The following is a 20789-nucleotide window of genomic DNA, read 5'->3' on the forward strand; positions in this document are numbered from 1 at the left end:
TCTTGTGAACAACAGCAAAGCCATGTTTAGAATAATGGAGGGCACTCCGGGCAAAGATATTCTTCGGCTCAAATGCCTTTGTCAAGGGAGCTCTCTTTAAAATGCAATATTTTGGCAGCATAATGAATAATTTGTTAAATAAAAATGTTTTTTTAACTATAACACCTCCCTGGGAAAGTTTTTCCGCTGTGCAGGGTTTAAGGGGTTGCAGCAAAGCCATGTGTCAGGATTTCAGCAGGCTTGGTCATTCTATAAAGCTACAAGCCATCGTAGTCATCTTGTAGTTAGATGCACTCTGTGGCTTAATGGTGGCTGATTTTCTTATTCACCCCAGCACCGATCATTTGAATTGCTGGGCAATTAGACAATGTATGATGACTTTTACATAATAGGAGATTCTCATATTTTATCATTAAATTTAACGTTACAGATACTTACTTTCTGTGGGGGTTTCAGTCATATAATATTTCAGTTTTCCTCCTATCCCAAAACATTAAATGGCTTCAGATAAAAGTACTTGTGAAGGCAGATTTACTAACTTTTTTTTTAATTTTAAAATTCTAATAAACTCGGTTTCACGAATGTCTTACATTTACTAAAAAGTCTTAAATGAAAAGACAGCGCAGGAAAAAAATCACAGAAAAATTGCATTTGCATTTTTCACATTGAAAACAGCGTCAAAACCTCTAAGTTTCAAGGCAAGAGAAGGAATCCTCCAAGGAAAGAAAGGGACATCTGCCATTTACTTCTATGTGATCTCAGCAAATTTTAGCTGCCAAATTGTTGTATTTGGATTTGTAGCTGTTTTTACAAATAAATCTCAATAAAAAATTTTTGCCACTTTTAGCATAAAAAAATCTGAGTTGGAAAAAATTGTAACATTCAGCGTTTGTAATTGGCCCCACTAGTGTGTGAGAATGTGATAGGGACCTAATATTGTAAGCTCCTCTGGAGCAGAAATCAAAAACCAACTTAAATCAGTGATGTCCTATCTGTGACCTTCAGTGGTAATGGAATGCATACATGACTGGACACTACCAGCCTAAGCACTTATGAACGAGCAACGCAGTTAAGTCGTGTCTGAAGAGCTTACAGTCTAAACCAGGTAATGGAAGAAATACATTCATAAGCAGAACCGGAAGCCCAGCTGTTTATCAGCTCAGTCATTTGGCAAGAGATTCATCTGTCTGTAGCTTTGACAAAGCAAGGGTTTTCTTGCACCTTGGGTATAAAGCCTAATCCCTTATCAACCCAAAACTGCGCCTCCCCCCATTGGCGGGGTCTCCCTGGCTAGACTTGCAGCACGTATTCCCCTCAGAGACCATTCTTTCCCAAATCTCTCTAGAGCTGTTTGTCTCCCGCTTCTCCGTGTGTCTCCTCCTCCCGTACCTGTCACACTGCAGCTCCTTCCATCTCCCCCTCCCAGCCAGTGGTGCCTCCCAGCCTCTTCCCCCGCCTCTCTCCTCCTTTCCCAGGCATTGTGAACACCGGCTGTGGGCAGCGACGCTGTGCTGCTGCTTGGTGGCACAACGCTGGATAAAACCTTGGATAGTGGATAATAGGCGCTTGTGCTGGCAGATCGCATGGTATCCCTGGGCAGTGTGCCTCCCGCCCTGCTCTCAGCCGTACTGCTCGGTAAGCTCCTCTTTCTCATTGCCTTTCCTCATTGCTAGGGATCGCTAGAGGAGGGACGATCTCATGTGGCAGGAACCGAGGCCGGGCTTCCCTCTGGCTTTCCCAAAGGTGGGTTTCTCGCTGTGGGCCACACTCAGCTGCAGTGCTTTTTTAGGGGGGGATCATAGCAGTCGCATTTAACTGTGGATCTGTTCATTGTGCAGTACTCAGAGCGCAGCCTGGCTCGCCTTGCCTTGGAACACTGGCTGCAGTGAGTTAAATTGTTGAACATATCTTGTAAGTAAAAAAGATATAAAATGAATTGGCCCTGTTGGCTAAGGGCTGGGAGAGCATACTGGTACTTGGCTATTTCTGCTGTTGAAATAATATAGGGCATGTATGCAAGGTGCATGCTGCAATGTTGCATTGGAACCTCTGTTAGCCCCTGTCACATGCATTTTCCTGTAAGTGTCCTGTATGCAAGGGAAGGCATGTAATACTTAAACAACCTGCCATCCTCCAGCTTGTGTTGAACTACAATTATCAGCATACTCTGACAGCTGCCAGGTGCACTTCAGTAACTAACAATCGAGCGGCCGCTTGGTTTACCCTGCTATATGGCAACATGTTTGTGTCAGTAACCAGGTGTCTCAGTCAGGATGACTCACCTGCTGCTTAACCCACCTGTGCCCAGCCATTTGATGGGCCCCACAACACTCCAGCCCTTTTGGAGTCCTAGATGCTGCCATCTGCCCAGTATAGACCAATAGTCATTTTATTGCTCTTTCTGCCAGCAATAATGTGCTCCCAGCTGTTTTTTACACCTTTTTACTAAAATTGACACACTAGTCTCAAAACCTCCTCAGCAAAGTTAGAGCTATGGTTCCTTATAATGCTGGGTTTCACTTTGAACTTTAGGATCACTAACCAGAGGGCAATATTTTTATGTGTTGATAACCTGTACAATAAGGAGCCTTATTGCTTTGTGGCCCAGTTGCCAGCAAAGGCAATGCTAATAAAAAAAAGAAATGCTGTTTAATTGTAAAGGGACATTTGCCCATGGCCTGTGCTGTAGTTTTATTTCAGAGATATTTGTTGTTATTAATGGTGTTAAGAGTTATTCATCATATGGTAACAATTTGAGTCTGGGACATGGAAGGGTTAATATAAATGTAAGGGGACCAAAAGACCTTCCAGTGCATAAACAGATGTGCGTAAGGAGTAAATCAATTTATCATTGGTAATCCTATACTTGGAAATGAAATTAGTGTCACATCTTTACTTTTTGTATTTGCTAAAGGTGCAAAAAATCTTTTACTTTAAAGTTCTCATTTATGGTTGAATTTGCTCCAGTGTGTAATTTTTATGCTGGGGTATCTGTTTTACCCTCCATAGCTTCTGTAGCGGTGCCAGACTTGTGGGGATTCTTATTCACTCTCTTGTGGTGAAGGTTCTCTGTAATCATTTCTGCACTAGAAGGAAGTCACTCTCCCATACACTGAACCAAGAGAGATGCTGTTTAGTTCCGCATAACAAATCACTCAGCTGGAACAGTTCCCCTTTAAGTGATTTGGTTAAATTCCTTTTTTGTGACAATGTTACAAGCTTATTAAGATCTGCACAGGCCTCCAGGCTTAAAACAGGGCACCATTCTGCAGCATCTTTATTATTCCACTCCTTTTTTTCAGTAAAGAGGAGAATGTTTTTTGTTTTTGATGGTGGGTTGATCCAAAATTTACACGCTACCAGCCACATTAGCATTTGCAAGTTAATGTAAGAAAAGGCATGGTAACTAAATCATGAGCACACAAATATCTTGGCTCCAGTGTTTACTTCCCCAGGAGTATTAGCATCTGAGAAGAGTGCTGACAGGAGCCCCGCATTGGGCAAATATTGTCCCTGATAGTATCTTTGCTGAGACCTGAGTGAGTTGCCCCTTATGGTCCTTAGGTACTTGTTATTGACAATCTTAGACAATCTGTGCCCAGACATGCCCTTATATTATCATACAAAACGAGGTTTAGTCCGATATTTGGTGCATGTATGGTGGGTTGAGGAGGCAACTGATATTGGTAAAAGCCTTGGCTATAGGTTGTCTCGTCGGTCAGTCAGGTTGCAAAATTTTGATTGGGAACCTTTGAAGGCATCCGAACATTGGCTGTACACTAATGCAGAAGCATCAGATATGTCTAGAATTCTGTTTTCTCTACCTGCAAATATGACGATTCAGATTTTAACGTTAGAGGAGTGGACGAATGGTTGCAGAAAAGATTGTAATTGTAACATGTATGGCCACCTTTAGACCTATGGCACACAGTGCGATTTCCTCCGTTGGTGTAAAAAAAATGCTACGTGCTGCATTCTGTATTTTGTAGTATGCATTTTTGTGCCAGAATCCTCTCAGGACAGAATGCAGCGGATCACGTTTTCTCCACTAGCATACATGTACTGTGAGCCACTATCCTTAGTCCCTGAGATCAGCTTTTTGCCGAATGTTCTATGATCCTGTCACAAGAAATCAGTTGTGTTTATGCTCTTAGACCTCATGGTGCAGAATTGCATGATTAGAAGCCTGCATGAGGTGTAGGACGCAGAGCTGGTAGGTGCAGGGAAGCCCTTTCCTTATCATTTGCCATAAAGCTCCTTTGCACTCTGTGCCCACTGACCCACACTACCTGGTACTTCTAAGTGATGCGGTGGGTATGGGCCAGGGTGGGGGGTGCCTATGTGCCTCTCCCAACCTGCCCTTCATGTATACAGCATTTAGGCAGGCAGTGCTGTATTGAGCAAAAATGCAAATGTAGTACAACGACCTGAGCCCACAAGCGGGATGACAGAGCAGGGTGCAAAATGCCAAAAACACAACAGCTTGCACCTCTTTTTGTATTTTGCACCTTATCTCACTGGATGTATACAAGGCCTATAGTTTTTGAAAAGGGGAGACTATCATAGATATCTATAGAGTGTTTTCCTGAGGCAGTTCTAGTATTGCCCAAGTCAAAGTGCCTGTTGGGATAGTGCTTTATATAAATAAAATGTAATCATTTTTTGGCTACAAATGGCTATAATTTGCATTCTGAGAGTTGTAGTTTTTAAATAGCTAAGTCACAGGTTGCAGATCACTAGTTTTTTGTTGCCCTCCCAACAGATCCCCTGCATCTCGTGTAAAGCCTACATCCAGATACAAGACACACACAGATGATTTTGGTACAATGAGTATCTACAAGGTTCTAAAATATGTCCAACAACTCGCCACAGAGGAGAAGGTTCAGCTAGGGGAGTGGATATCAACGTTTTTTTGAAGAGCAGGTACTCATTGAGCAAATCTTTAGACAGAATTCTTTATTGGAGTACACGTATGACAGTACTCCAATAAAGCTACTTTTTAATCAAGATCTGCCTAATTTGCTTAATGAGTGCCTACTCTTCAAAAAAATGGTGACAATCAGTATCTGCCATTCTACAATTGGCGGGGCACAAAAATGAAAGGTCATAATATGTATTTTAACCACCTTGTTGCCCCTGGTCCCAACATGGACCAAAAGGTAAATCCAAACAAGGGCATAAATGATATAACCCATAATACTAAAGAAAAAACACACCTCAAATACAGGAGTGGATTTCCAAAAAAAATTTATGTCACTCTGACTAAAAATTGGAGAAGTGACTGTCCCTTAGCAAACATTATTATTAAGTGCTGACTTGTCTCACCACAAACAGGAGAAACAGAGCCCGAGCATGTGATCATTGCTTTTTCCCAACACTAATAACAATAACACCAGACTACATTTGAAAATATACTGCAGTTTGGTTAATCAGTTGCTAAGACTTCCAGTACCCCAAGGCTGTACATTATTATTGTTTGGAAATAATGTTAATTAGAAATGTATTTTCTACTATAGGTAATGGGGGTTTATTATGGCACATAAAGGAAATTATATTTTTATGTGCACATTTATGGGTGTTTAATATGTGTAATCTTTCCCTTTTCTTCTTTCCACAACTATAGGAAATATAAAAATGCCTGGAATATCCAGCTATTGTACTTTGTGGTGATGCCTTCCGAGTGTGTACTGGAGTTGGCCTGTTAGCTCTGATACACCATGACTGTTTTCAGGCAAGAGAATGTGGAGGATTATTATGATATAGGAGAGGAGCTTGGAAGGTATGTATAAAGATGAAATCGTAATGTGGTTTAATGGTGCTGCTGATGAGATGCAGGGTGAAATTGTGCATGAACTCTCTCAAGATGTGAATGATCCTTACCCATGGTGTAACCCATGCTTTTAACAGCTGTGAGTGTTCTGCTAAGAGCCAGAGTGTCATTTGCTTTGAAAAGGCAATTTGCTGTGACTGGTGATTTTTTTTTTTTTCATCTTTGGCTCTTAACATATTTTCAAATGAACCAGGGTACTTTTATGGATTTAATAGTGCCTAGCATTGCATGTTAGATTCCATGGCACTGTGTGCTAGGAGTTGTGTAGGTTTTCTTTGGTTTGCTTCTACTCTCCAAAAACATGTATGCAGGTCAGTTGATTCCTTTTAAATCTGACTTTAGTATGTGTGATTGGGACTTAGACTATAAGCTCCAATTGGACAGGGAGCAATGTGAATGATATATGTCCAATGTAAAGTCCAACGTAAAATGTTAGCAATATATATACGTGAAGGATAATAATAAAGGTTTGGGTCCTGTTATCCAGAATGCTCGAGACCTGGGGTTTTCCAGATAATGGATCTTTCCGTAATTTGGATCTCCATACCTTAAATTTTCTAAAAAATCATTTAAACATTAAATAAATCCATTATGACTGTTTTGCCTCCATTAAGGATTAGTTCTCTTAGATGGGATTAAGTACAAGCTACTTATTACAGAGAAAAAGGGAATCATTTTTAAAAATTTGAATTATTTCATTAAAACGAAGTCTATGGGAGATGGCTTTCCCGTAATTTGGAGCTTTTTGGATAACAGGTTTCCAAATAACAGATCCCAAACCTGTAATAATAATATAGTACAAGCTTCAGAACTTTTGCACAATGTCTAGTCTGGCCAAATCCTGTAAACCTTTAGCTTTTACTTTCTCTTTTTGCCTAAATAGCAAAAATAAATTGTGGAATTTCTTGTGACAGCCTTTTCATAACATAAATCGTTGGGAAATCTCAATAAATACCAATGTTAATAGCTTAGTTATCATTACAGGTATGGGATATGTTATCTGGGATTCTTGCAGTCTAATTGCAGTTTAATTCCTGAATACAAATTAACCCTAGGCTAGCTTGTCCTACAGTGTTTTGGAAGTCTGGCTTTGGCTTGTGTATGGCTTTTGAGTGGTGGGCTGCTCTGAGGGGTGGAATTAATATCTGAATACAGAAATGCCTCTTCCCTATAATATATGTGCACTGACCGCAGGTAGAAGATAAAACTCTCACCCTGTGTGGCCAGGCATTATTGAAATCAGAGCGAAAACAGATTTTCTGTCCAGAATTTTGTGCTGTCATTTTCACTTGGACTTTGCAGTGGAAGTTATTTTGAAATGATGTGAGACATTTAACACTGCGGCCTGAAGAGAGACCTGGTGGGTTGTTATTGGCTTTGCACAAAGCTCTTATTTTTGTCTGTTGGTTCATGTATAAAAATGACACCGTAAATCTATCATTACATACTGCTGTCCTTTTTCCTTTACCAAGGTTAAAAAATGTTTTCCCAGCTGTTGATAGTGAAATGTGATGTGGATTTTTGCCAAAATATTATTTTTTTATACCTGGCATGTACTGCAAAAATAAATGTCTAACTGATGTCCTTTCCTATGTTGCTTTACAATCATAACTGATTTATGTTGCAATTGTTTTTAACTGGACTTAAAGGGGTTCTCCACCCCAACAAATGTTTTTCGCATAGCGAAAGAAAATGTGGTTCTAAAAGTTAAAGTTAAAAGTAAATGCTATTAAAAGAAATTTATATCTGACGGAATTCTGTCTTTGTGTTGGTAATAAAATATAAAAGAAATCTGTGAATGTGATTTTTTTTAGGGTAATAATTGCATGGGCATTTTGATCACTGCAATTCAATATGGTGACCAACACTGTTTCTGGCCAGCAGCTTTCCCATTCTTTTGAAAGGGAAATGTCCAGTTGTACAAAGTAATGGTATAACGTTTAATTTAATACTTTGCATAATGCTTGGCGTAAAATACCAAGCTTTGTTGTCTTAAGTGTATATTAAAACCATGCTCTACAAAAAGCTAATTGGCATAATTATACAGATGTTCAATTTATTTTACGAGAGATTAACACTGAAAATTATACCATCATGTATACTGTATACCTGGTGTAATCTTTTGAAGTCAGTGTGAATAATTCAGGTGGTGATTTTTTTTATTCTTGATTTTCGGTATAATTAGGGTAGTTTTTGCTTTACTTATACGTTTCAGTTTCAACTCTTTTTTTTACTCCAGTTATTAAACTCCACTACCAGGTCCAGACTGGCAGTCTGTGGGTTCTGGCAAATGCCAGAGGGGCTGCTGTAAAATGCCATAGACGGTTACTATTTAATGGGCTGGTGGGGTGCTGTTTGGGCCTCTGTGTCGTTAAAATGCCAGGGCCAGTTTTGAAGCCCAGTCCAGGCCTGTCCACTACAAACATTTAAGGGTATGCTTTATTAAAAAGGATCTTGGGATTTTTGTGGATAACAAGCCTTGTAACTCTAAGCAGGGTAATCCTGTAGCTAATAAAGCAAATAATATACTGTTTTGAATAAAAAGAGGCCTTAAAGGACATGTAAACCCTACATTTTTCTACCATGTATATCATTTAGGCACATCTTCACCATCCAAATGGCATCATTTGTACTGTATATTTCCCCTACGTTTACCAGCAGTGTCACACTTTACCAGCACTGTCACACCAAACCAATAGCAGCTTTCATCTGGTGACCATTTTCCCTCTGACACATCACCTTATTGGTGAATAGACTGGAGAAGGTGTGTTTAATAATCCTGAACTGAGAAGCTTCACTGTCTTAGCTTGAAAGTGAGCATGCCCAGTGGCTAAGAGCCAAAGCAAATTCCTGAGGGTGGGGGTCCAGTGGTCTAGTCCAGAAGAAGCTGCAGCCTTACTATTAACCTTTGAACAACCATAGTGGTAGGTGTTTAAAGATTTCAAAGAGGCTGTTCACAGGTTAAGCTTTTTTTTGTGGGGGGTTTACTTGCCCTTTAAGTTAAGGGATGAAAACATAATTTTTTGCCAAAAACTGCAATGAAGGTCAGGTTTGACAAAGGACCCATAAGTCCTTTGGAAAACCTGACCTAAAGTGCAGTTTTTGGCTCCCGTCAAAAGAAGGATATATATAGGTTGCAGAGATGTGCAACTAGACTGGTAAGGGCTATAGAATATGTAGAGTTCAGCCATCGGCAATAAATTTCCTCTACCACAGACTGCTAATCTCATAAATATGAGGTTTTTGCATACTAGCCTGAAGTTCCTTGTGAGGCAACTTTGGGCTACTTAGCTAAGACAAAGTACAGCATATGTTTTCCCACGAGCAAGGTAAATCACCAGTGGGAAAACATTTTCAGGAAATTAGTTGTCCGAGGTAGAGATTTATTGTGGGTGACTAATCTCCATGTGTGTCATCACCTTTAAAGAGATGGAAGATTTAAAGTATGAGGGAAGACTATAAAAGTTTGGGTTGTTTTCTCTGGAGAAAAGGTGCTTGCAAGGGGACCTGATAACCATTTACAAGTAAATAAGAGGACCATACAAACAGACAGTGGAGGATCTTTTTTTCCCATAGAAAAGGTCATTGAATAACAGGCCAGCCCTTTAGATTAGACTTTTAGAGGAACAGAACTTTCATTTGAAGCAGCATTGGGGGTTCTTCAAAGTAAGGACACTTTGGATATGTTGTGGAATGCCCTGCTGGGTGATGTTGTGATGGCAGATTGTATTAATGCCTTTAACAGTGGCTTGGATGACTTCTTGGATGAGCATAATAGGCTTTTGTGTTACTAAAATACAGTTAGGGGCACATTTACTAACCCACGAACGGGCCGAATGCGTCCGATTGCGTTTTTTTCGTAATGATCGGTAATTTTGCGATTTTTTCGGCGTTTTTACGCAAAAATAGTAAAGACACCGAAAAAATCGCAAAAAATACGAAAAAGTCGCAAAATGTTCGTTTCCAATCGGAATTTTTCCAATTCGGATTCGAAATCGTGTCTTAGTAAATCAGCCCCTTAGTATATATATCGGTGTATATATATAATATAGATAGGTCGGTATGTGTAAATATGTGCACTGGGCTATGTTTGGAGGGGTCTAACTTGCTCTTTTTTCAACCCAAATTAATTATGTAACTTGCCAAAAAATAACTACAAAACTTTATGAACACATTTCATTTTATCTGATATTTTTCTGCAGTGTGATTGGACCAATTAATAAATCTGTTCAGCCAGTGATCACATTTGGATCTTTACTTGATTATTAGCTGGTGCTTCCTTGTTATTTGGGTTAATACTATTAGGCTGGATTTGGGAATATACTAACCAAATTGACGCACCATGTGAGTTGCCAAGGATGATTGGGTCTTTGGGTCAAATGAGCAAATCTGTGCATTTCTGTGTTTTTTAATTTATTTTATATCAGAGAAATCAAAATTCAAAATAACAGCCATACATTATAATTCATGCATTTATGCAGATAAACAAATCTCTTAGCCCAGCATTATCTAAGCTGTATATTTTAATGATGTGATATAGAAACAAAAAAGAGACAAAAAAAAACCAGACCTATAATCTATCCTAAATTAACGCATTGTTAATTAGTACTGATATTAGATCATATCGGCGGAGCCGCCTTATTCAACTGTCTGGGAAACAAAAGATGCAGCATAACAGAATGATACTATAGAAGCCCTCTAAGTAGAAGTAATGCTAAATTAGATGTGACATATTTAGGCTTTTGTGATGGAGGCTTGGATTGTCTGAATAACCTATGGGAAAGAAAAAAATAATTCTTGTGTGTGACTAAAAGATTGTTTAATAAACCTTATTTCTGATCTTTTATTCTAAGTCTGTGAGTGACATTATTCATTTTCTCTTATGATTTAGTTTAGCTCAGATGCCCAGGCCATCATGTTTTATATATCATCCTGTTTCAGATATTAAAATCCTATCCATAGTCCTTAGTGAAACAATGTCCTTAGTTGTCAGATGATGTCAAATATTAGCTTTCATGGCTTTATTGGGCTATAACTTTTAACTAAGAAAAGGAGTATCATCATTTACTCAATAAACCTTAAAAACTCCTTTTTTTAAATTCAGCATTGTTGAATATAATTGTTGAATAATGGCACAAATACTGCATCTGTTCTGGTCTTAAAATGGAAAGAACATCATCGAAAGCCACTGTTTATTCCACATGAGGATGGAATTAGCAGCTGGAAGCAAAGGCACTTGCTTGGGGCATAACCACTGGGAAAATACCGCTCTTGCTTTGGGGGTCAAAGCACCTTGGCCAGTCTCTGTCTCCATAAATTACTTTTTGAAATATGTGAATTGCCTTCCATGTGCTGAATCAATGAAAAAACTTGTTCAGTAAGTAGAAATAGGCAGTGCAAAAAGAATTCAGGTGTAAAGTAATATAGCTATTAAGATCAAGACATTGGTGCTTTGCAACTTTTTCATTGTAGTAGGGTAATTATACACTATACCTCATGTTTAGGGCTAAAAATAGATGGTCATTCAAAAAGGGTAAGTGGGGCTCTTGGGGCGCCCTTGAAATCTCCACACCTGGCCTGCTGACTTCTAGCAGTCAACCCTGCTCTATAGAAGTAAATCAGTTGTGTCTAAACAGATGCAAAGACAACAATAGGAAGACCAAAAAGATTTATATTTAAAAAATAAAAAACATATTTCACAATTGCATTTGTGGCTTGCCAGGGAAGTCCTGAAACAGATAAAGGACATAGTCCAGCTCGCTTTATAATGCATACTGATTAAATGTCCTTACTTTATGACTATAAGTTGGCACATAAATACTTATCTTTTACAGTAGATTTACTGGCAGAATGGCAAAGTGAGATTAATCTCCACCTCATAATGCAGCCTCAGCTGGAAATTATTAAAGGACAATGTCACCTACTCAGTCAAGTGGAGGAACTATTTTTGTACCATAAAAAGTTGCTGGTATTGTTCCTGACAATGCCCATTATTTGGGGCCTGTTGATAAGGTCTGGTACAAATCTTTGTGCACCATTTTTGAGTCTCAGAGATCTAAGCTTGTCTGTAAATGGTCATCCCTTACTTGCACCTTATTTCACAGATACAAGCCGGGGTGCCTATAGATGAAAGACTCTGGTACCTCCAACTTACCACCTGCTTATGGCAGGCAATAAGTACACAGCACCCCAGTTTGGTTCTCCATCTTGTGCCAGAGGTGTGCCTGGAGCTAGGGTGTTCACTTGCAGTGCACCAGGAATAGGTGCAAGCACTAGTGATATGGTATGTTAAGGCACCAGCCCTTAAATAAATGAGCTCTAGGCTCTGGTAAGGCTAAAGGTGGCCATACACCTTACACTTACGATCTTTCCTGCAACCATGGAGATAGAAACAATAGGGATTCTACCTCCACCTGACTATTCAGGCCTAAACGAAGATTTTGCCCAGGCACCTTCAAAGCCATACACACACTGAATATCATACAAAACTAGGTTTCGTACGATAATATAGGTGCATGCATAGCCACTTTAATGGTACATGGGAAGATTAGTTGCCCACCGTTAAATATTAACTACCGTAGGCAACTGTTCTCCCTTAAATGCTGTCCCATCAGCAAAAGACTAAATCACTGGTGGGAAAGCATACATGGCGCTTAGTTTTCTGAAGTTACCCAAAGTTGCATAGTTCTTTGCAACTTCTACTAGTTAAAGGGTATAGTAAACCTGTTTATATGTTAAATCAACATATTTTGTTATACATAGATTCATGAATTACCACAAGATTACCACTCTGGCTAGCACAGAGCATCTGTATACTTTACTGATCTATAACTCAAAGGGAAATGACCTAAAGGACATGTCCTTTTCACTGTGTATGAAACAGTATTTTATAACATTCCTACTATGTTACAGTTTGCCTGTTTATCTTTACTGTTAAGTACAGCAGATATTGGGAAACTGATTGAGATAAGTCTGTATGTGACCACAAGTAGCTTCCTCTTCTGTAGAACAGAGAATTTCTTTCACTAGCATGTAGCTTTTCCTAAGAAATAATCTGTATAGAATACTCTTTATTTGGTCCACTTGTAATCATACCATATTTATATTAACAGCTCAAGTTATACAGTGATATATATTACACAGTAATATATATATATATATATATATCACGTTGTATTTGTCAAGTCACAGTGTAAGTGCCACTTCTTAATCTTATTTTATCAAACCTGTGTTTTTTCTTCCTCCTCCCATTTTTTTTTTTTCAAACTCTATTCCAAAAGAAGCTATTTTCTTGCAAAGCAATGAGAGCTAATAACAGCTCTTGCCTTCTCTCTAGAGTTTAATTATACCAGAAGAAGTGATGGCTTAAATTGCTATCACATTGTGTTTGCAGCAGAACTTTCCTATTTAAAGTAATAGTGGATTTTTTTCCTGGGAAACATCTGAGACAGAAGGAATAACATTATATGAAAGGTTTCGCCTTGTATCTCCTTTAAGCACATTATCTAATAATCTGTTTGTGGCTGTAGCATTTACTTATAAGAGAACAGATAGTTATTTTCATGTCAGCAATGTATGCCCTGGCAGTGTCATGGCATTTATTTATTTACTGCTGTATTACATTTTGCTTTACATGGAAACATAATAAAATGCAATTAAGCTCATGCAGTGTAGGTACTGAATTAGCTTGCATTTATGTGGTAAAATCCTTTAGTGCTCATTCTTGCTGTTATAATTGTGCTCTCTTAGCAGAACCTAAAAACTAGATGATTAGGGCAAAAAAACAGCTAGAACCACCGTTTGCCTATATTAAGGACAGAGTGGGGCTGAGTAATTAAAATTCCAGATGTGGATTTCTGATGGATTGTAAGAGTTGTTGACATTTTCTTAACTGTTGGGAAAGTGTTTTAAATAATTGCCACAAGAAGAGCATGTACTGTCATTGTGTAAGTCGCCATTTTGTGCTATGGGGGAGTTAGAGTACTGTGGCAGCACTGAACTCTAACACTCCACTGAATTAATAACCTATATGGGATTTAATAAACATTGTATCTAAATCAATTAAGTGCAAGTTAAACTGGGACAGGGCTTAGTTTATTTAAGCTCTTTCAGACTCATTGATTATTACAGCAATTATAAAGAGCATGTTGAAAATACAATGAAAATATTGGCTCCAAAGTGTTTTTAATGTGACTTTCTCCATTCATTTTATTCTGTGTTCTGTAAAATGCTCTTGATGTTGAGCAGTGGCTCAAGAGCAACATGTTGCTCAACGCCCCCTTTGATGTTGCTCCCAGTGGCCTCAAAATAGGTGCCCATTTTTAAATTTCTGGCTTGGAGGCAAGTTTTGGAAGCACCGAGACACTTATACTCCAAGCAGAGTCTCCTGCAGGCCAGCAGTTCACATGGGGCTAACAAATAGCGAATCACAGCCCTTATTTTGCATCCTCAAGGAACTTTTTTCCTGCTTGTGTGGCTCACCCCTTAACACTTATAAAATCAGAGAATAGCTCACAAGTAAAAAATGTTTGGGATCCCTGTCATAGAGCAACTATGCAAAAACTATGTGGGACCTACCTTGGCCAAGTCTAACTTTTTTTTTTTTTTGCTAAATATTGAGCTTATTGGACAACAAATGCTAAAGGAACAGCGAGGTGCTGGTTTTGTCCAGTGTTTTCATGCCTACAATTTGTCAGGACATTCAAAAAGAAACATTACACAAGATATTAGCTTCTAAAAGTTTATTTTGTTTCTGTCAGCAGGGGCAAGATGCCTTTCAGAATGTCTTCTCTATTTATAACCCACCAGCGAGGTGTATTGCTTTCAGGATGAGCACTTATCTGGGTTTAGGTGGGAGTTAAACACAATGAGCTACGCAGCTGCTAAGGACATGTTTATATAATAATGAAGGGGTAGGAATAAAGCTCAGTGTGTGACAAGTATAAAGTTATTTAGGCACTGCAATGTAATTATCCTTTTTTTCCTTTTGTCTCTTGAAATACAAATCTGTTGAAACTGCTTGGAAGTTTTACTTTTTGTTCTGCCGTACGTTCTACTGCCTTCCTCATAACTAGGGAGTCATGAACTCTGTGCTTTGTTCCTTACCTGTCAGGTTGCTCAAGCACCTTGTCACAATTTTCAGCTATAGAACATTCCTGCTAATCAAACAAAATGTGTACACACTGCTGCCTCTGAGCTGTTTTCCTGAGACAGTGGCAAAACAGTGCCATAGAAAATTACTTCTTTATTTCGAAAAAAAGTGTCCTCCATATTTTATCTCCTTTATTTCCATGATGAACCAAGTTGTTGGGCATGGGACAGATAGACTTGTAAAAACTAAGGGAAAAATATGTGGTAGAAGGAGAAGAATAACCTGAGAGGGTCAGGGGTAAAGAAAAAGGTGGTAAAACAGAGAGGTAGGAAAGTGAAGAAGAAATCCTTTCTAAAAACACAAGCACTCCAAGATAAATCCTGAGGCAACCCCTTCAGCTTTATTACACAAGAACAAAGGTTCTTGACACCTGCTTTCTGCTGTGCATGCCAAGCACTTGTGCAAGGTACAAAGTACAGGGCTCATGGATGCAAGGGAACCCTGGAATTAACACCTGCCTTAGCATATTGCACCTTTACACGCACTTAATTTGCACCCAGTGAATTGCACATTAATAGCGTTTTGAACACTGCGTGCATCAGTGCACATATTGACTTCAACTGAATTTAACACTGCAACTTGCTCATGATTTATTACGTTTGAAGTTTTTGGAAAAATGTTGCTCTTTTTTGTGCCTTTCTCAAGTTATCACTTTGTATCCGTATAGCTAAATAAATAGCACATAGATGAGTGGAAGTTGAGACATAATAAGTATAGAGTCTTATCTTAGACTGACTTGAAAAGGTAGTATTATGTAGCTTAGGAACAGCAGATACTTTTCCCTTTAATGCTTGCTGAAGTCCTTATCCCTTGTTTGTAGGAAGATAGTTATGCCAATTTAGAACTCTGGCAGTAGGTTTCTTCTATATGAAAGGAGACACTCTTACCAGTAAGTACTAAAATAGTTTCATTGTTTTCAGTGTTTCAGTAGCATTGATCATGTTCATTTACATAGATTTGACTCTTTAACTAAAAGCTCATCAAGTTAATAATGTACCTAGAAGGAAGCTTGGCTAAGGTTTATTGACAAAGGTCAACTAAGATTACACCAACATATTTTCAACATCATATGATAAAGAAATAAGAAAATACCTTTGTAGTATTTATTCTCAGGCATAACGTTCTAATAATAACATCTCCTAATCTGCATAATTTACTGTCCTTAATGCTCTGTCTGAATGATTTGCAAAACCCCTGAATGGTTTTTTAAGCATGTTTCACCAGCACCAGATTCAAAATAGGTACGGCTAAAACCAACCCTTAACCAATATATGTGTATATATAATACTGTATATGTAATGCAGTGCAGACTCTCAATCACTTGGGCATAGTTTAAGGCTTGTCACTCAATTGCAATGCTATTTAAACAGAATTTTTACTCCCCCCCCCCCCCCCCCATCATTTTAGGCCACTTTTCTTACAATCATGATATTTTATTTTTTTAAATAGATTTTAGAATATTAAAGTGATAACTATAAATAAGATGTCATTTTATATCATGTCTGGTAGTTGCTAGAAGCACGCCTATTGTTTTCCTTCCATCTATACATGATTTATGATATCAGGGAAGCCTTAACTTTAGTTTCGGTAATGCGTTTTTTTGCTTTGAAAACAAAGTAAGGAGGCTGGTGGGGCATTACAAAAATATTTTAAATAATATAATTTATTTTAGCAAAACTGTAATAACACATAAAAAGACCCCAGAAATGGGTTCAAACTTTAAATAACCTGCCAAATTTAGTAAAATGGGAGTGGTATTTATGGGGGGCATGGTCGCAAAAATGCCCATGGTAAAAAAAAAATTTGATGCGCTGCATGCAGCATTTCTTTTTGTCACTCTTTCTAGTTTTCAAATGAAACGGGGCATGTTGCTGTAAAGCTAATGCCAGACAAGGCGTAGGGTGGATATTTTCGGCAAGCGGAAAAGCGATTGCTGAAAATACCGCCCTACGACTCCTACATGTGCCTGCACCCGAATGAATGGAATACGCTCGTGTGCAGGCACATGTAGCCGAAATATGCATAAAAGCACAATACTTTCAAAGTCTTGCATTTTATGTGTATTTCCGCTACATGTGCCTGCACCCGAGCGTATTCCATTCATTTGGGTGCAGGCACATGTAGGAGGCGTAGGGTGGAATTTTCTGCTTGCCGAAAATATCCGCCCTACGCCTCGTCTGACATTAGCCTTACTAGTAATCTGCTCCTTCTAAGTTTGGAGTTTGCCTGAAATCTAGTTGCATGACTCAAAATATTTTCTTCAGAATCTTGCCCCAAGTGACATTGCATTACCTGGGGCAGCAAAACGCTACCCAGAATAACTTGCTTAGATCCAAAATTCCAATTTCAGAATTTCAGCATTTATAGTGCAAAGAATGAAATTGCTCTCTCTGCACTAGTGATACAGCCCCTCTGACACTTAAAAGTTAAATGTGGGGGGGGATGAGTGGGCAACATTGGAAAGGCCACCTCAGGGTTTCACACCCTCGATCGCCCCAGAATGACATCAAGGTGCTTTCATTGTGTTCTGCTGGGAGTGTAAAAAGAGCAGGTGCCTAGACTGTGTCTGTCTATGGCATCTTATAGCAGCACCTGTGGCATTTGCCAGAATGCATAGAATGATATTGATTTTAAAAGGAATGGGTTGACTAATATGTGCATATAATTAAATTTATACTATAAATATATCATGAATTGGTAGCGTCTCTTTTGTCCTTTTTGCATGATCCACAGATGTGGGTGAGTACGTCAGAACTGAATTACCCTGTGGTGTGACCTTCCTTATTTCTCCAGACTTCTGTGTGTCTGTGGCTTCTTTACGGTTAGTACAGTTTTGAAAAATAGTCAAATTAACCTACTGGTGGATGCAACAGAACTCCTGGACCTTGTGTGTTGCAGGGGGTGGTTTCCATGACTGTGATTGTAACCACATAATGCTAAATCATTTTTTCACATTTATCTGTCCATTACCTGCAAATTCAGTATTTTTGGCATTAACAATCCTATTTTATATGTAGCAATTGTCATCACAGAGGCATGTAGAAAACCATGAATGCACATTTATCTGTTTAACACAACTTAAAGAGGATGTTCACCATATGGAATATATTTTCATGTTGTCCCTATTGCCCAAACAAGCATTATGGCAGCAGTGGTTTCTTTAAAATTCTTTTTAAAGTATGATTAACTGCTTACCCTTTCTGATACGGTCAGAAAGAAAAGTCCTTTTGCAGACAGTTAAATGTATGTGGTGCATGACAGATTTAGGAATGAGGGCAGCAAATTTGACCCACCCTCACATTTGCAACATCCAGACAGACATTTTCCATCATATGCTTCCTGTCATAAGACACAGTACTCGTATACTACAAGAATAATAGAATGTTAATGTAAATGCAGAAATATTGGGGAAACACAGTTTGCTTAGATTGCAGCACTTTCAGTACTTTCCTGAAAACCTATTTAATGAGAGAACACAGGGCCATCACTAAAGGTACTATGTAATGTTCTGATTTTAGTAGGAAGTAGGAAAGGTCTTAATTAGCACTCTATACTTTATAGGCCTTGGAGCAATATTTCACAAGTGACTTATGACAGGAGTGCAGCAGCATGTTCCAGTCCTGCAAGACGAGAAATGTAGCATACCAAATGAAATTAGCTCCTTCCTAAGAATGGAACGCAATTTCATATATGTTGAGTAATGAAAACTTCTGTAACTATAAATCCCTGATGGTGTGAGATGCTGTACTGTAATAAGCTTTTTTTTGTATAAAATTTCATGTAGGAAATAATGTACTTCCTTATCTTAAAATATAAGACAAGAATATATAATTGTGACCTTGGAGTCCATGACTTGAAAATAAGTAAACTTTACAGGTGGTCTTATTGCTTATATTGTCATAGACCTTCTTGGTGACTTCTAACATCCTAAATCACACTAGGTCTATTCTATGGTGCAGACAAAGTTGTCCATATATGTTTTTAGTAAAGTTTCACATTGTGTTTCTCCTCTTGTAATCTCTTAAATAGCTCTGAATATTAAGGGTACTGGGAGTACGTGGTAATCTATGTTACCATGGGCAACATATCTCTTGAAAATGCCTTTCCCTTCATTTTAAGATCCCCCCGCATGTAAAACAAATTACTTGCAGTAATCTGACTTAACTCTGGGAAATCGGCGTTATTTGTGATTAAGCTGGATCACTATGAATGGGTTTTACTTGTGGCAATCCAAAGGCTAGTGAAGGGGAAGGAATTTTGGGGAGATTTGTCGCCCTTGGTAGTGCAGTTTAACCCGTGTGCCAGTACTCTAAGGGAAGTGGAATATGGGAAGATTTGTTGCCTGTTGTTAACTCTGCACTACCGCAGGGAAACAAATCTCCCTCTCTTGCCATTGAATAACATTACAATTACAGCAAGTAAAATTTAGCACTCACATCAAAGAATTGTAATTGTACAAAACAAAGTTGCAAATGCACACACCCACAGAGGAACTTTATGTACGTTTGTCACAATTTCACGCTCTAAGAGCCGCTGCTTACTTTTTTCTTCTCATTTTTTTCCTGATGTTCTGTTGCCAAAACTATTGCAGGTGATTCTGTGTTTTTGGCATTCATATATACTCGACTTTTAAAACAGAAAACAAAATCTGTTTTTCAAAATAGAAACTGGCGAAGCTTTGTGCAGACAATTGATTGTAGCACATTTGTTCACATGTACATGTACTATATGTTTAAGCAAGAACGTCATTCCAGGGATGAAAGTTTCCATACATCACTACTATTTCCGGCACATAACTTTTCTACGATTGTTGTCTGTCAGTTAATGGCTGTAACATTGTCCGATTTGTTTTTTTTCCGACTTTTATCCTACAATTTAAACCTGAGTGTTAGTTTTAGATTGTTGCATTGAAACGTACGATTAATATTTGAAGCTTCGTCATATGACAACTAAAATTTGAACATGTATGTCAAGCTTTAATCGCTGGAAAATGCGAAGGGAGTTCTAGAACCACAAGGGACTTTCGTTCTTGAAGAACGGCCTACTATCTCTATTATATTCAAAAGGCAGCAATTAAATGTACCTGTACTAATGTTTTAGCTGATAATAAGTGTCATTTGAAATGCGTTTGGCTTTTAAATTGGCACATAAATTAAATACTTGACATGTTGTTTTAGGCAAAGTTTGTCTACATATAATCAGTTTAACTATGGGAAAGTCTTCTTAGTAAACAAACCCTAGACAAGACAGGAGCTAGTTTCACTTACTGGTTAGCTAATCCTTCTTATCAAAATAGAAATATTGCTGTGTTTGGGTCACAGTCTAGGACATGGATTTGTATTTTGTTTAATGTTTTGCATGCAGGCACACCCAACATTGGGCAAAAGAAAAGTTACCATGCATATTCTGTTTAGGGCCCTCACGCATCTATACACTTGCATCCCTCTTGCTTTGGTCTGCTTTCATCTTCTTTAGAATTGGTATTTTTACTTGACAAGAAACTAGAGTGTGATTGGATGAGACAAACAGTAGATGTAGTAGTAAATGTATATTATTTTAACATATTCTTTTAAGAAAGTCCTGTTGATTTTAGTGATACTAGAAAAAGCTTTTGTTCCAGTATAGGTAACAAGCAATGTATAAACCTTACCTCCGCTCCTGCATTGTTAGCCTTGCGATAAGAAGTAGCTTATTACACAGAGTGTTTAACTGTGGAAGGGGCATTTGTTTTAATACCTACTCATCCACAAACAGTGACTCGGCAGAACCAGGAAGTGAGACCAGGGGTTAGAAAGTGAAAGTGGTTTA

The 20789-nt window shown here is 38.4% G+C and overlaps 1 protein-coding gene across 3 annotated transcripts in view; it reads left to right on the forward strand.

The window, feature by feature from the left end:
* Nucleotides 1-1265: 1265 nt before the first annotated feature.
* dapk1 (death associated protein kinase 1) overlaps nt 1266-20789 on the forward strand; it is an 86987-nt gene continuing 67463 nt past the window's right edge. The window contains exons 1-2 of one of the 3 annotated variants that reach the window (XM_012955218.3): nt 1266-1635; nt 5624-5779. In XM_012955218.3, coding sequence (XP_012810672.2) covers nt 5718-5779 — 62 coding nt within the window. In that variant the 5' untranslated portion in view covers nt 1266-1635; nt 5624-5717. 3 annotated transcript variants of the gene reach the window in all.

This window comes from Xenopus tropicalis, chromosome 1 (genome assembly GCF_000004195.4).
Source record: "Xenopus tropicalis strain Nigerian chromosome 1, UCB_Xtro_10.0, whole genome shotgun sequence".
NCBI lineage: Eukaryota > Metazoa > Chordata > Amphibia > Anura > Pipidae > Xenopus > Xenopus tropicalis.